The 14,672-nt window shown below is 44.9% G+C and overlaps 1 protein-coding gene across 4 annotated transcripts in view; it reads right to left on the bottom strand.

Annotated features, from left to right (window-relative positions):
* RALGPS1 (Ral GEF with PH domain and SH3 binding motif 1) overlaps nt 1–14,672 on the bottom strand; it is a 123,697-nt gene that overhangs the window by 88,519 nt on the left and 20,506 nt on the right. For 3 of the 4 annotated variants that reach the window (XM_087704744.1, XM_087704741.1, XM_087704745.1), the window contains exons 2-5: nt 14,203–14,292; nt 9,191–9,316; nt 3,866–3,973; nt 2,476–2,526 (exon numbers count right to left, since the gene is read on the bottom strand). In XM_087704744.1, coding sequence (XP_087560870.1) covers nt 2,476–2,526; nt 3,866–3,973; nt 9,191–9,247 — 216 coding nt within the window. In that variant the 5' untranslated portion in view covers nt 9,248–9,316; nt 14,203–14,292. The remainder of the gene's footprint in view (nt 1–2,475; nt 2,527–3,865; nt 3,974–9,190; nt 9,317–14,202; nt 14,293–14,672) is intronic. The other variant, XM_087704743.1, reaches the window with a different exon arrangement.

Below are 14,672 nucleotides of genomic sequence, written 5' to 3'. Positions count from 1 at the left end.
AGCGAATTTTCAGTTTCTAGTGGTTCTCTTTGAAAGTTTCATCCTAAGATTGCTGTTTTTTTAAAAAAAAAGTTGGACAGTGTTTCCCAAGAAAGATTTAGTGTTTATTATTCTGATTACTCTCCCGTGGATAATAGCAGGAGTTACCAATGATTAATGCAACAGCTTTTTTAACAGCAGCAAACGTCCAGAAACAATCACAAAGCAATTGTGTGCCTTCCAATGAGGGTTTATTTTAAAATAATATATGGGAGTGATGCAAACAAAATAATAATAATAATTGTCTTCTTCAAATCCCATGGGGCAAGCTAGGAAAACCCTTTTCAGGTTCTAAAGAGATTTTTTACTCAAAAGTTAGGAATAATCCTGCCTACAAGAGATTTTTTTTTACTCAAAAATTAAGAATAATCCTGTCTACAAGAGAAATAGATTTTTTACTCAAAAGGTGGGAATCCTGCCTACAAAATAAAGACAGTTTTTACTCAAAAATTAGGAATAATCCTGCCTACAAGAGAAAGAGATTTTTTACTCAAAAGTTAGGAATAATCCTGCTTACAAGAGAAAGAGATTCTTTTACTGGAAACAGAGTTTTAAAATAGTCAGCTGGAAAAGTTAGCAGCATAATCATCAGAAGTTGAATTAGTTGTGGGGACACACGACATATGTTGCCTATTAAAAAAAGCAGATAAACAGTTGTATATCAAATGTTCTGGCTGCGTTTGCCAGAAATTTGAAAGAAAAATAACCATTTTGTCTATTAAAAAAAAAACCAACAGCCTCTGTGTATTACAATATCTGCCATTTTTTTTTCTTCCCTTCCTTGTCTTCTGCCAAATATTAGCAGAGTGGCCTGGCCATGTGCAGTCAAACATGAGTCCTATAGAAACTTTAGGAAGGTTTGAGTAATAATTTTTGGCAGGCGTCCAGCCATCACTCTGCTACCAAGGGTTCAAACGGATGGGGCATCTGCTTTCTGGCTCAATTCATCCCGTAAATGAAGTCAATCCCGCTACTGCAGGCTATGTAATTGGATAGAGGTGGCTACTCGGCTTTGAAGCGGGGTGGAGAATGTGCGAAATGAAGGCGTGGCTAGTACAGCTTCGGGTCAGGTGCAAGGTGTCAAGAGTTTGTTGCAGAAATCAAACCCAGAAAGCACAGGCAGATAACCGATTCAGCAGGATTCATTAACATCTCTTTATTGTACGATAGATGGTGGGATTCAAATTCCTTTTACTACCGGTTCTGTGGGCGTGGCTTGGCAGACGTGGCAGGGGAAGGATACTGTAAAATCTCCATTCCTGCCAGAGATGGTATTCGGCAGGTTCTGACCAGTTCTGGAGAAATGGTAGCGGAAATCTTGAGTAGTTCGGAGAACTGGCAAATATCACCTGTGGCTGGCCCCGCCCGCATCTATTCGCTGCCTCCCGAGCCCCAGATGATGGGGAGGAAATGGGGATTTTGCAGAATCCTTCCCCTACTGTGCCCACCAACCCATGCCCACCAAGATGCCACACCCACTAATCCATACCCACAGAACTGGTAGTTAAAAAAAAAATGAATCCCACCACTGATTCCCATCCCACTCCAGGGGAAGGTTACTCTCTCCTAGCGCTGAAGATGTTCCCTAATTGGGTCATGGAAAGTCTGCAAGAAAACTATCAAGCTCAGAGAGCACCAAAGATGATTCTTCCTACACCTCTGGTTTTCATTCAGATGTTTCGTTACCCAATTAGGCAACATCATCAGAGCTAGCAGGGAGTGGGGTTTGCGCTAGCACTTATTAGTACTTTCCACTCCCTTCTAGCACTGAAGATGTTACCTAGTTGGGCAATGAAATGTCTGCAAGAAAACCACCAAGCTCAGAGAGCACCAAGGACCCCACAGTCCTCCTCCTCCTCTTCCTCTTCTTCTTTCTCCTCCTACCCTCCACAAATCCCACTCTCTTTTGCATTGATGATGTTACCTAGTTGGGTAATGAAATGTCTGCAAGAAAACAACCAAGCTCAGAGAGCATCAAGGACTCCAGAGTTCTCTCCCTCCTCCTCTTCTTCTTCCTCCTCCTCCTCCTCTTCTTCCCCACAAACCCACTCCCTTCTAGCACTGATGATGTTACCTAGTTGGGCAATGAAACGTCTGCAAGAAAACCACCAAGCTCAGAGAGCACCAAGGACCCCACAGTCCTCCTCCTCCTCCTCCACTTCCTCCTCCTCCTCCCAAACCCCACTCCCTTCTAGCACTGATGATGTTACCTAGTTGGGCAATGAAACGCCTGCGAGACACCCACCAAGCATAGAGAGCATCAAGGACCCCACAGTTCAACCCTGAGCTATAAATATTCTCTTCCATCAGAATATATCGCGATGGGATATGAATCTCTGTTGTCATTTCAGTAAGTGAATCTAGAACTGTCTTAACAAACCAGAGCCGAAGAGCTCTCCTTAGCAACATTTTATCGTTTTAAAAAAAGGCACTTACCTCTGGCTGTATAGCTTTAAATACTGGCATATCCATCAGTGTAATCTGACTCTGTCACAAAAATGAGAGGAAGAAGCATTATACATTTTGGAAACACCGAAATCTGGCAAGTCCATTGTGGGTCTGTTAGGAAAGCTGCCAGCGTGTCTAAATTCACAGGCTGTTTGTGGTGGATCGAATCATTCATGGTCTCTTGGGTTAACCCCAATGACCAAGAGGCTGCATTTTGATTTTCCTCACCTATCCCCAAGGGCAGTTGAGGTTGCCCCTTACCTAAGAGGCAAAAGGCGTGCCAAATTAGTTCATTCAGGAATTATTTCAATCTTTTTGGGATGCTCTATGGGGAAGCTCTCGGACGTACGACCACAATTGGATCCAAAGTGAAGTAAAACCTTTATTAAGTGAGTTTTTGGCCCATTTTGCCACAGATGTTAAGCGAATCACTGCAGATGTTAAGTTAGTAACATGGTGAGAGAAAGGGAGGGAGAAAGGGAGGGAGGGAGGAGAGAGAGGACAGGGAGGGAGGAAAGGGAGGGAGAAGGAGAAAGAGGGAGGGAGGAGAGAGAAAGAGAAAGGGAGGGAGGAGAGAGGGGGAGAGGAAAGGAGAGAAATAGAAGGCAGGGGAGAGAGGGAGGAGAGAGAGGGAGAGAGAGGAAGGGAGGAGAGGGAGGGAGAGAAATAGAAGGCAGGGGAGAGAGGGGGAGAGAGAAAGGAGAGAGAGGGAGCGAGAGGGAGAGAGAGGAAGGGAGGGAGGAGAGGGAGGGAGAGAGATAGAAGGCAGGGGAGAGAGGAGAAAGGAGAGAGAGGGAGAGAGAGGAAGGGAGGAGAGGGAGGGAGAGAAATAGAAGGCAGGGGAGAGAGCGGGAGAGAGAAAAGAGAGAGAGGGAGAGAGAAAGGAGAGAGAGGGAGAGAGAGGAAGGGAGGGAGGAGAGGGAGGGAGAGAAATAGAAGGCAGGGGAGAGAGGAGAAAGGAGAGAGAAAGGAGAGAGAGGGAGAGAGAGGAAGGGAGGAGAGGGAGAGAAATATAAGGCGGGGGAGAGAGAAAGGAGAGATAGGGAGGGAGGAAGGGAGGGAGGGAGAGAAACAGAAGGGAAGGGAGGGGGGAGAGAGAGGGAGAGAGAAAGGGAGCAAGAGAGAGGGGAAAGAAGGAGGAGAGAGCGGGAGTAAGAGAGAAACAGGAGGCGAGGGAGAGGGAGGAGAAAGGGAGGGGGGAGAAAGAGGGAGGAGGAGAGAGAGAGAGAGTTAGAGGGGAAGAGTGGGAGGGAGAGAGAAAGAACGTATTGATCTAATGGGTGGGAAACCGACTACTACTAACTGAGTGGGGACTTAATTTTCTACTTGCGGCTACTACTATTCGGCATAGATCAAGACACAAAGCTTTCCCACTTACCGCAAACTCCTCTGGAGTTACTTTGAGCACGTCAAAAACGACAGCATCGTAGCTCTTGTGCGCATAATCCGAACTCCGTCCTTCCAGCGAGTCAGAACTGCTACTGCCCTAGAAGGGTTGGGGGTGGGGGGGGGGAGAGAAAGGAAGGAGGTTTTCATTTATTTTAATTCCTGCTTTATTTATTTGCTGCCCCTTCAGTTTGGAAGCAACTCTGGGGGTGGATTGCAGCCTAAAGACATTAAAATAATCTGTGACAAAATATTCCTAAGACAACAGAATGAAAGCACAGATATTGTAACACAAAAGGGCTCTTGGGCCCTAACAGCTGATACACAATTAGTTAGTTCTTCACTTATGACAGTTTGTTTAATGGCCGTTTGAACTGCACGGAAAAACTGCAGTTTTTTTTCCACACTAATGACGGTTGTGATAGCTTTTAAAGATGATGTTGGACAGCCGTTTGTCTGAAACGGTTTAGGGTCTCCTGCCTAGGCAGGGGGTTGGACTAGAAGACCTCCAAGGTCCCTTCCAACTCTGTTATTGTATTGTACAACTCTATGGCCACCTGATTAAAATTTGGATTCTTGGCAACTAACTCATATTTATGACGGTTGCAGGGTCCCGTGTGTGTGTGGAGGGGGTGGAATGGTTTTGCAACCATTCTGATGAGCGAAGTCAATGGGGAAACCAGACTCGATTAACAACTGGGTGAGTAAGTTAATGTTTTGACCGAGGCTTCCCAAGAGCATGAAGCAAACTTCTGGTCCGGACCAAAACCCCTTTTATTAATTGACTGTGAATTCTGCTCATTCACATCCAGCAAAGTCTTTCAAGGGAGGATTTACGGTCATAGACCTTCTCTGGCTTGGAGAGCTGCCAGGCCCATATCTGCAGAACTTGGCAAGGAGCCTCGGAGAGTCACGAACCAATGAAGCGAACTGATTGTCTCCTGCAAACTCCACTCCCCTTTCGCTCCTTTTATTTCCTCTGGGAGGGGCCATTCATCGTCCAACTGTGGCCTTACTCCCAAGTCGACTCTTGATCTTTAGCTGTTCCCTTCATCTGGCGACTCTGTGCATGCGCACACTGGGAACAGGCTCCAGCTGTTCTTCTGCCTCACTGATGCCTGACTCTGAAGGCAGCTCTGGCCCCCTCTCTGCCTCCAACACAGAGCCCTCATCCGAGCCTTCCCCAGACTCCAGGACTGGCCCATCTTCCTCCCCAATCTCCTCACTGTCTGAATCTGCTGCCAGCTCTACTGGCAGGCCACAATACCCAGTTTAAAAGCAAGGTTGCAATCCTAGACAGGTTTAGTAAGGAGAAGCTGTACTTAAAAAAAAAAATCGGATCTCCTGAAGATTGCACGGAATTCAATCAGCTCCAAAAACAATCCAATCGTTAGAAACGCCGTTAAGATCAACAATCCCAGCTATTTAAGTGTGTTGTCTGAAAAATCACACGGTGAAACGGAATGGAAAGAAACCGTAATTCCATGAATATGGATGCAGAATGATTCTGCCCTGCTTTGAAACCAAGATATGCTCGGACCAGACCGAGATTGCAGTCTTAGGAACGGTTTATCTTTGAACGGCTTTTGTGTGACAGTGTCTATTTTTGAACAAACATGGGAAGAATTTCTCTGTGCTGAGAAAATGGGTGCAGCAAATTATTTCCATCTGCAAGACGTTAGAAGTTTATTGCTATAACTCAAGTGTGTAAAAACAACAGTAGAAGTTTCCTAAACTAATTTGTGGCCTAAAAGACTGGACAGCATATGATAACTATCAGGAGGAGGAGGAGGAGGAGGAGAGGGAGGGCGAGAAGGAAGGAAGGAAAGGGAGAAAGAGAAAGATAGAGGAGAGGACAGAAAAGAAGAAAAATGAGGTGGAGAAGGAGAAGGAAAGAAGAAAGAGAAGGAGAAAGAGAAAGATAGAGAAGGAGAGAACAGAAGAAAAAGGAGGTGGAGAAGGAGAAGGAAAGAAGGAAAAGGAAGAGGAGAAAGACAGAAAGAGAAGGATGGAGGACGAGAAAAGAAAAAAAGGGAGGAGGAGGGAAGGAGATGGAGGAAGAGGAGGAGGAAAGTAGGAAAAGAGAAAGAAAGCAAGAAAGCAAGAGAAGGAGGAGGAGGAAAGAAAAGGAGGAGGGTAAGTAGAGGAAGAATAAAAGGGAGGAGGAGGAGGAAGGAAAGAACGAAGGAAGAAAAAGGAGAAAAAAGAGAAGGAGGAGGGGAAGGAGAGGAAGAGGAGGAAGAGGAGAAGGAAGGAAGGAAAGAAGGAAGAAAAAGGAAGAGGGGAAAAAGAAGAAAAAGGAGGAGGAAGAGGAGGAGAAGGAAGGAAAGAAGGAAGGAAGAAAAAGGAAGAGGGAAAAAAGAAGAAAAAGGAGGAGGAAGAGGAGAAGGAAGGAAAGAAGGAAGGAAGAAAAAGGAAGAGGGGAAAGAGAAGAAAAAGGAGGAGGAAGAGGAGGAGAAGGAAGGAAAGAAGGAAGAAAAAGGAAAAGGGGAAAGAGAAGAAAAAGGAGAAGGAAGAGGAGGAGGAGAAGGAAGGAAAAAGGAAGAAAAAGGAAGAGGGAAAAGAGAAGAAAAAGGAGGAGGAAGAGGAGGAGGAGAAGGAAGGAAAAAGGAAGAAAAAGGAAGAGAGGAAAGAGAAGAAAAAGGAGGAGGAAGAGAAGGAGGAAAAGGAAGGAAGGAAAAAGGAAGGAAAAGGAAGAGGGAAAAGAGAAGAAAAAGGAGGAGGAAGAGAAGGAGGAAAAGGAAGGAAGGAAAAAGGAAGAAATAGGAAGAGGGAAAGAGAAGAAAAAGGAGGAAGAGGAGGAGGAGAAGGAAGGAAAGAAGGAAGGAAGAAAAAGGAAGAGGGGAAAGAGAAGAAAAAGGAGGAGGAAGAGAAGGAGGAGAAGGAAGGAAAGAAGGAAGGAAGAAAAGGAAGAGGGGAAAGAGAAGAAAAAGGAGGAGGAAGAGGAGGAGGAGAAGGAAGGAAAGAAGGAAGAAAAAGGAAGAGGGGAAAGAGAAGAAAAAGGAGGAGGAAGAGGAGGAGGAGAAGGAAGGAAAGAAGGAAGAAAAAGGAAGAGGGGAAAGAGAAAGAAAAAGGAGGAGGAAGAGAAGGAGGAAAAGGAAGGAAAGAAGGAAGAAAAAGGAAGAGGGAAAAGAGAAGAAAAAGGAGGAGGAAGAGGAGGAGGAGAAGGAAGGAAAGAAGGAAGAAAAAGGAAGAGGGAAAGAGAAGAAAAAGGAGGAGGAAGAGAAGGAGGAAAAGGAAGGAAAGAAGGAAGGAAGAAAAAGGAAGAGGGGAAAGAGAAGAAAAAGGAGGAGGAAGAGGAATGCAATGTATTTTTCCAAGACTGACAAATTTACATAGATGAAACCAATCATAGCCATCCATGATCATAATCCTAAAAAAAGAAAAAATATTTCTCTGAAAATCCTTTCCACTTGTAAATGTTTAAGAAGCGATTAGCAAGCAGCATGTGTAAATTTGTTGATTAAATAAATATTTGGTTTAATCCTCACATTGCCATCCACGAAAGCGATGAGGCTGCCCAGATGAAGAACATGATCTCTTCCATGAAGTCAACTCCCGAGAAACACCCCCCCCAAGCCCCACGCCAACATCTGGAGTTGTTTCCCAGCTGTGCGATTCTGCTAGTTAGCTAATCTGAAAGCTGTTTTGCAGTTTGGCCTTTAAATCTGTCACTGAAAAGGCCTTCTTGACAGTACATGAGAAGGGAGGAAATCCTTTCGCTGAATCCCGTTCCCTTAAGCAGGAAAGAGTTTAAGCGCATGGATAAATCCATTCTCCGTTTCGAAAATTAAACAGTGAAGCGTCACTTCAGGGACATGGCTGGGATTCGGCTAAAATCAAGAGAAGGTTGTTCAGGTGGTTAAATTCTTCTACTCCCTAATTTTTATTTTAGTTTATAAACCGATTCTCAACTTCTAAGGAATTCTAGTTTTGGAACTTCGGTTGTCGCCCGCCAGTGGCCTGCAGAGCTGGCAACCGATTCGGACAGTGAGGAGATTGGGGAGGAAGATGGGCCAGTCCTGGACTCTGGGGATGAGGGCTCTGTGTCAGAGGCAGAGAGGGGGCCAGGGCCGTCTGACAGTTATCAGCTGCCTTCGGAGTCAGACATCAGTGAGGCAGAAGAACAGCTGGAGCCTGTTCCCAGTGTGCACATGTGCAGAGCTGCCAGGAACAGCTAAAGAACAGGGGTTGACTTGGGAGCAAGGCCACAGGTGGACGATGAATGGCCCCTCCCAGAGGAAATAAAAGAGCAGCAAAAGGGGAGTGGAGTTTGCAGGAGACAATCAGTTCCCTTCATTGGTTCATGACTCTCCGAGACTCCTTGCCAAGTTCTGCAGATCTCGGCCTGGCTGCTCTCCAAGCCAGATAATGTCTGTGACCGTAAATCCTCCCTCGAAAGACTTTGCTGGAGGTGAATGAGCAGAATTCACAGTCCATTAATAAAAGGTTTTTTTTTGTCGGGACAAGGAGTTGGCTTCATGCTCTTGGAAAGCCTCGGCCAGAACAGCTTCTTGCAGACGTTTCATTACCATACTATGTAACATCATCAGGGTTTGTAGGGAGTGGGGTTTGCTTAACGTCAGGCATGCCTCCTTCCGTATCCAAGAAAGAAAAACCTTGACTAGAGGTAAAGTACTTTTACCAGATATGAATGGATGGCAGCGAAAAGGAAAGCAAGATCTGAGCCAAAAAGGCGCGAATATGTACATATCAAGCATTCACCCAGCACCCTCCCACCCATTTCCCCCTCCCAATGCCCAATCTGCAACTCCCCCCAAGGCAGTGTTTCTCAACCTTGGCAACTTGAAGATGTCTGGACTTCAACTCCCAGAATTCCCCAGCCAGCGAATGCTGGCTGGGGAATTCTGGGAGTTGAAGTCCAGACATCTTCAAGTTGCCAAGGTTGAGAAACACTGCCCTAAGGTGTCACGTAGGGGGCATCTTCAAAAGGCCTCATCCAGTTGGTATGCTTGACCAAGTCTAAACCATCAGCATGCGCAGATGTTGATGAGAACAAAACTCCCTTCCACATACTTCTCCAGTGCCACCCTCCCCGTTTCTACGGCAGCCGATAGCAAGCAAGCAAAGCAGGGGCTGACACCCTCCCTATTAGCACTTCGCATTTCCCACCAACTTCCATGAGTGACCTGGGTAGAATCCCATGCCCATTGAAGGCAGCAGTTGACAAATGTCATCGTTCTGTGTGTAGCCGGATTTCTCTAAATGATCTGAAGAAGCGAATTATTAGGCAGCCTCCTAAGAGATGCCCAACTATAAACGATGGCTTGCTCCGAGTTGGAATGGGGACGGTTACCTCTGGAGTGGCGGAGGTCACAGTCACGTTGGCCATGAGGCCATTCCTTTTATACATTCTCTTCTTGGGATACAGGAACTTCAGCTCAGCCACCACTGCTGATGTTATAGGTTGAAGGCGGAACTGCTGGGAGGACAAGAGGGGAGCCCACGTTAGAAACTCCCATCCATCGAAAAATAAACCACAATGATTGAGGAGGGAGGAGCAAGGAATTGTGAACCGTGGAGGAGGAGGAGGAGAAAAAGGAGGAGGAGGAACAGGAGAAGGAAAAGAAGAAGGAAGAAGAAGAAATCCTAGCAAATCAGTTCTATCCTTCTTATCCAACCTGGAGGAAGAGTGGGAGGAGGAGGATAGAAAAAGAAGTAAGAAGAAGAAGAAGATGATGATGATGGAGGAGGAGGAGGAGAAGATGGAGGAAGAGGAGGAAAAAGAAGGAGGAGGGGAAGGAGGAGGAGGAGGAGGAAGAGGAGGAGGATAGAAAAAGAAGTAAGATGATGATGATGATGATGATGATGATGGAAGAGGAGGAGAAGATGGAGGAAGAAGAGGAGGGAGAAGGAGGAGGAGGAGGAAGAGAGGGAGGAGGAGGCGAAAGAGGAGGAAGAGTGGGAGGAAGAGGATAGAAAAAGAAGTAAGAAGATGATGATGATGATGATGATGATGGAGGAGGAGGAGGAGAAGATGGAGGAAGAGGAGGAAAAAGAAGAAGGAGGGGGAGGGGGAGGAGGAGGAGGAAGAGGGGAGGATAGAAAAAGAAGAAGAAGAAGAAGATGATGATGATGATGATGATGATGATGATGATGGAAGAGGAGAAGATGGAGGAAGAGGAGGAGGGAGAAGGAGGAGGAGGAAGAGGGGGAGGATAGAAAAAGAAATAAGAAGATGATGATGATGATGATGATGATGATGATGATGATGGAAGAGGAGGAGAAGATGGAGGAAGAAGAGGAGGGAGAAGGAGGAGGAGGAGGAAGAGGGGAGGAGGAGGCGAAGGAGGAGGAAGAGTGGGAGGAAGAGGATAGAAAAAGAAGTAAGAAGAAGATGATGATGATGATGATGATGATGATGATGGAGGAAGAGGAGGAGGGAGAAGGAGGAGGCGAAGGAGGAGGAAGAGGGGGAGGATAGAAAAAGAAGTAAGTTGATGATGATGATGATGATGATGATGGAAGAGGAGGAGAAGATGGAGGAAGAAGAGGAGGGAGAAGGAGAAGAAGGAGGAAGAGAGGGAGGAGAAGGAGGAGGAGGAAGAGGGGAGGAGGAGGAAGAGGGGGAGGAAGAGGATAGAAAAAGAAGTAAGATGATGATGATGATGATGGAGGAAGAGGAGGAGGGAGAAGGAGGAGGAAGAGGAGGAGGGAGGAGGATGAGAAGGAGGAGGAAGAAAAAGAAGAAGAAAAAGAAGAAGAAATAACCTCATAACCAATATGCACAGCCATATAAAACATAAGCAACAGGAAACAGCCTATAAAAACTAAAAACAATTTGAGCAGCGTATCCCCCAAAGCCCACCTGTTTGGGGTTTTTTTTCCTCCCCCTCCCCCTGTTTTGTGTTGTACATTTCCTGAAGATTGTCGAAGCAGATTCTCTCTCCAGATTTGAATTTCCCAAAACCCAGAGACCGGCCCCCTGTGAGACCTATTGGGTCAAATGCAATCCTGAGCCCTGAGATTAGCCTCCTGCTCCATTTTAACCGAGGCTCAAAGTGTGGTGGTTGTTTTTTAGCGGTGAAAGCAGCACCTCCTCGTTGGAGCATGAAAACCAAGCAGGATCAGGCACGTTTGGGGCTTGAAATGGGAGGCCTCTGTGGGACTTTGGGGCTGGAGGCTAGGCTGGCAAACCGTTCGGTGGGGTCTGCCAAGAAAATGACAGAGAGATACCCGCCACAAAGCCATCAGAGATCAAACAAAGACTTGTGGGAGATCTTAACTGATGGGTATGTCATTCCCCCCCAAATTTCAACAAAAAAGGTGGTGGTAACATCCAAAGTAACATCACACAAGTATTTTTTTGAAAGTCTATGTACGAAGGCCAGGATTGGAACAATGGAGGACCTTGGAGGTCTTCTAGTCCAACCCCCTGCCTAGGCAGGAAACCCTACACCACTTCAGAGAAATGGTTATCCAACATCTTCTTAAAAAATATCCAGTGTTGGGGCATTCACAACTTCTGGAGGCAAGTTGTTCCACTGGTTAATTGTTCTAACTGTCAGGAAATTTCTCCTTAGTTCTAAGTTGCTTCTCTCCTTGATTAGTTTCCACCCATTGCTTCTTGTTCTACCCTCAGGTGCTTTGGAGAATAGCTTGACTCCCTCTTCTTTGGGGCAACCCCTGAGATATTGGAAAACTGCTATCATGACACCCCTAATCCTTCTTTTCACTAAAGTTAAAATTAAAGGTAAAGGTTCCCCTCGCACATCTGTGCTAGACGTTCTCTGTTTCGAGGCCAAAGAGCCAGCGCTGTCCGAAGACCTCTCCGTGGTCATGTGGCCGGCATGACTCAACGCCAAAGGCGCACGGAACGTTGTTCCCTTCCCACCAAAGGTGGTTCCTATTTTTCTACTTGCATTTTTTAACATGCTTTCCAACTGCCAGGTTGGCAGAAGCTGGGACAAGTAACAGGAGCTCACTCCGTTACGTGGCACTAGGGATTTGAACCATCGAACTACCAATCTTTCTGATTGACAAGCTCAGCGTCTTAGCCACTGAGCCACCGCGTCAACTAGACTAGACATTATCCAATTCTTTTAGCCTCCAGTCCCCTAATCCCCTTTGCTGCTCTTCTCTGCCCAAGACCTTGGGATAAGATGAGTTATTTATTGAGATGTACAGATGGATGAGATGTTGCAGACAAAGCAGAAGGCCCAGCTACAGATACCAAATGATTGTCGAAGGCTGGCTCAGTGGAGGGATGGAAAAACTTAAAATATGGATTTTCTATCACCACTTTACTAAGCATCCCTTTGGCTCTCTTCTTGTCTGCCTTCTGCATTATTATTTTTTGTGTGTATATGTGCACGAGGGCGCAAAAATAGGGCAGCATCCCATGATCACAAAAGGAAATTCCATATGCGATCTTTGCAACCCATCCAGATTCAGTTCCAGCTTCCAAAGATTAAAATTAACCCAGGAACTGCAAAGAGGGCCTTGAAAGACTGCACCGCTTAGCAAAAGAACAATATTTCCCCCCCCTAACATTCACCAGAAAGCTTTTTCAAAAGAAAGCTTATCTCCCAGAGAGTTGCTAGAACACCTGGGGAATGCCACCTTATCTGCCACGCAACCTTCAGAATTTGAGATTGTTGGGGAAAATGGTGTCCTTTGGATTGTTGGCTAAGCCTCCTTTCAAAATGCATCGATAAAAGACATTGTTTTCATTGATTGTATGCACAGAGCGACCTTGACAAGGTACCAGATGAAACCAGTCTGGGCTGGAAGAAAATGTCGACGTAAACGCAAATCTTGTCTCTTTTTCTTTCTTCGTTAAAGAATGTAAAAATAGATGTGGAGAGACTAGAAAGAGTGCAGAGAAGAGCAACCAGGATGATTAGGGGACTGGAGGCTAAAGCATATGAAGCCAATACAATCCTAAATTGCATCAACAGAGGGATGGAATCAAGATCACGTGAAGTGTTAATACCACTTTATAAGGCCTTGGAAAGGCCACACTTGGAATATTTGCATCCAGTTTCGGTTGCTATGATGTATAGAAGATGTGGAGACTCTAGAAAGAGTGCAGAGAAGAGCAACAAAGAGGATGAGGGGACTAGAGGCTAAAACATATGAAGAACGGTTGCAGGAATTGGGTATGTCTACTTTAATGAAAAGAAGGACTAGGGGAGACATGATAGAAGTCTTCCAATAACTCAGGGGTTGCCCCAAAGAAGAGGGAGTCAAGCTATTCTCCAAAGCACCTAAAGGCAGGACAAGAAGCAATGGGTGGAAACTGATCAAGGAGAGAAGCAACTTAGAACTAAGGAGAAATTCCCTGACAGTGAAAATAATTAACCAGTGGAACAACTGGCCTCCAGAAGTTGTGAATGCTCCAACCCAGGAAGTTTTTAAGAAGATGTTGGAGAGCCATTTGTCTGAAGTGGTGTAGGATTTCCTGCCTAGGCAGGGGTTGGACTAGAAGACCTCCAAGGTCCCTTCCAACTCTTTTATTCTATTGTATTCTATTCTGTTCTGTTCTACATTCTTCTATTCCATTCTATTCTATATTCTCCTATTCTATTCTGATTCCATTCCATTCCCAATTTCTTTTCTATGCTATGCTATTCTATTCTACTCTACATTCTCTATTCTATTCTATTCTACATTCTCCTATTCTATTCTACTCTAATTCTAAATGAAGTAATTTTAATTGCCAAATAATGGCCAGATTGGAAAGAATTCTGGGATTTTGCAAGAATGCCTGCTTAGCTATAAAATCTATCAGGATTTTTGGGAGTTCCACGACGAAAGATGGCGTTATTTTGAGATACACATTTTCCATTTCTCGGTCCAGCCGATCCTTTTTTCACAGATCCTTGTGCCGTATTATATATAAGATTATTACAAAGGATCAGGCGGATTCCTAGAATCATACCCTATTCAGCAGCGCCATCTAGTGACTACGAAACGCACGGCAGATAGTCCTCAACATACGACCCCCCAATTGGGCCCAAACGTTTATGTGGCTAAGTGATCACTTTCTTTTGACCCCTGAAATAAGCACTTGGCCTAATTTTGGGGGAGGTCTTATTATTTTTGAGTTATAGGAGGCGGCCAGCGTGGTCACCTTGTGGCTGCTGCTGTGTAGCAAGATTTGGGGGGGGGAGGGCTTATTTGGAGGGGAGGGCACTATTTTAGTGCATGTGCTCAAAAGCCCAACTGGGCTCATTATCCGGGGAGGTCTTGTTTTCAGGGAAACAAGGTAAATCCAGGATTACTTCTTCAATTCAGTAAGATCCCAAGACAAAAATGTGATTTTTGTCCCATCCATAAATCAGTTCATGATAAATTAAAATTTACCCATAATGAAGCTTCCTCTTCAGTTTTAAGTGCAGGCAATTAAACAGCAGTGAGGCAACGTAGCACATCTCTCAGAAGTGGTTTTTTCTCCTGAAAAAGACAATTAAGATGCGACAATTAAGAGCTGTCATTTTTTTCCTCCTTAGATGGCAAAGGCAGAACAACAATCGCTCCCAGCAAAGGGAAAACGAAGTTTTTCATAACTTCTGGCTTTATAAATTCTATGATGATGATTTATCACTTGTTGAATGTTATGTACACTGAGAGCTTATGCAATGGAGACAAATTCCTTGTGTGGCTATTTATATTTGGCCTACTATTCTATTTCTATTATTTCTATTTCTATTATTTCTATTTCTATTATTTCTATTTCTATTTTTTTTCTATTATTTCTATTTCTATTATTTCTATTTCTATTATTTCTATTTCTATTATTTCTATTTCTATTATTTCTATTTCTATTTCTATTT

This window comes from Thamnophis sirtalis, unplaced genomic scaffold, assembly GCF_051295495.1.
Source record: "Thamnophis sirtalis isolate CommonGarterSnake01/CBP01778 unplaced genomic scaffold, rThaSir2_p1.2 scaffold_2, whole genome shotgun sequence".
Classification (NCBI taxonomy): Eukaryota; Metazoa; Chordata; class Lepidosauria; order Squamata; family Natricidae; genus Thamnophis; species Thamnophis sirtalis.
Note: the sequence above shows the minus strand (reverse complement) of the source record. Positions and strands in the feature narration are given on the sequence as shown.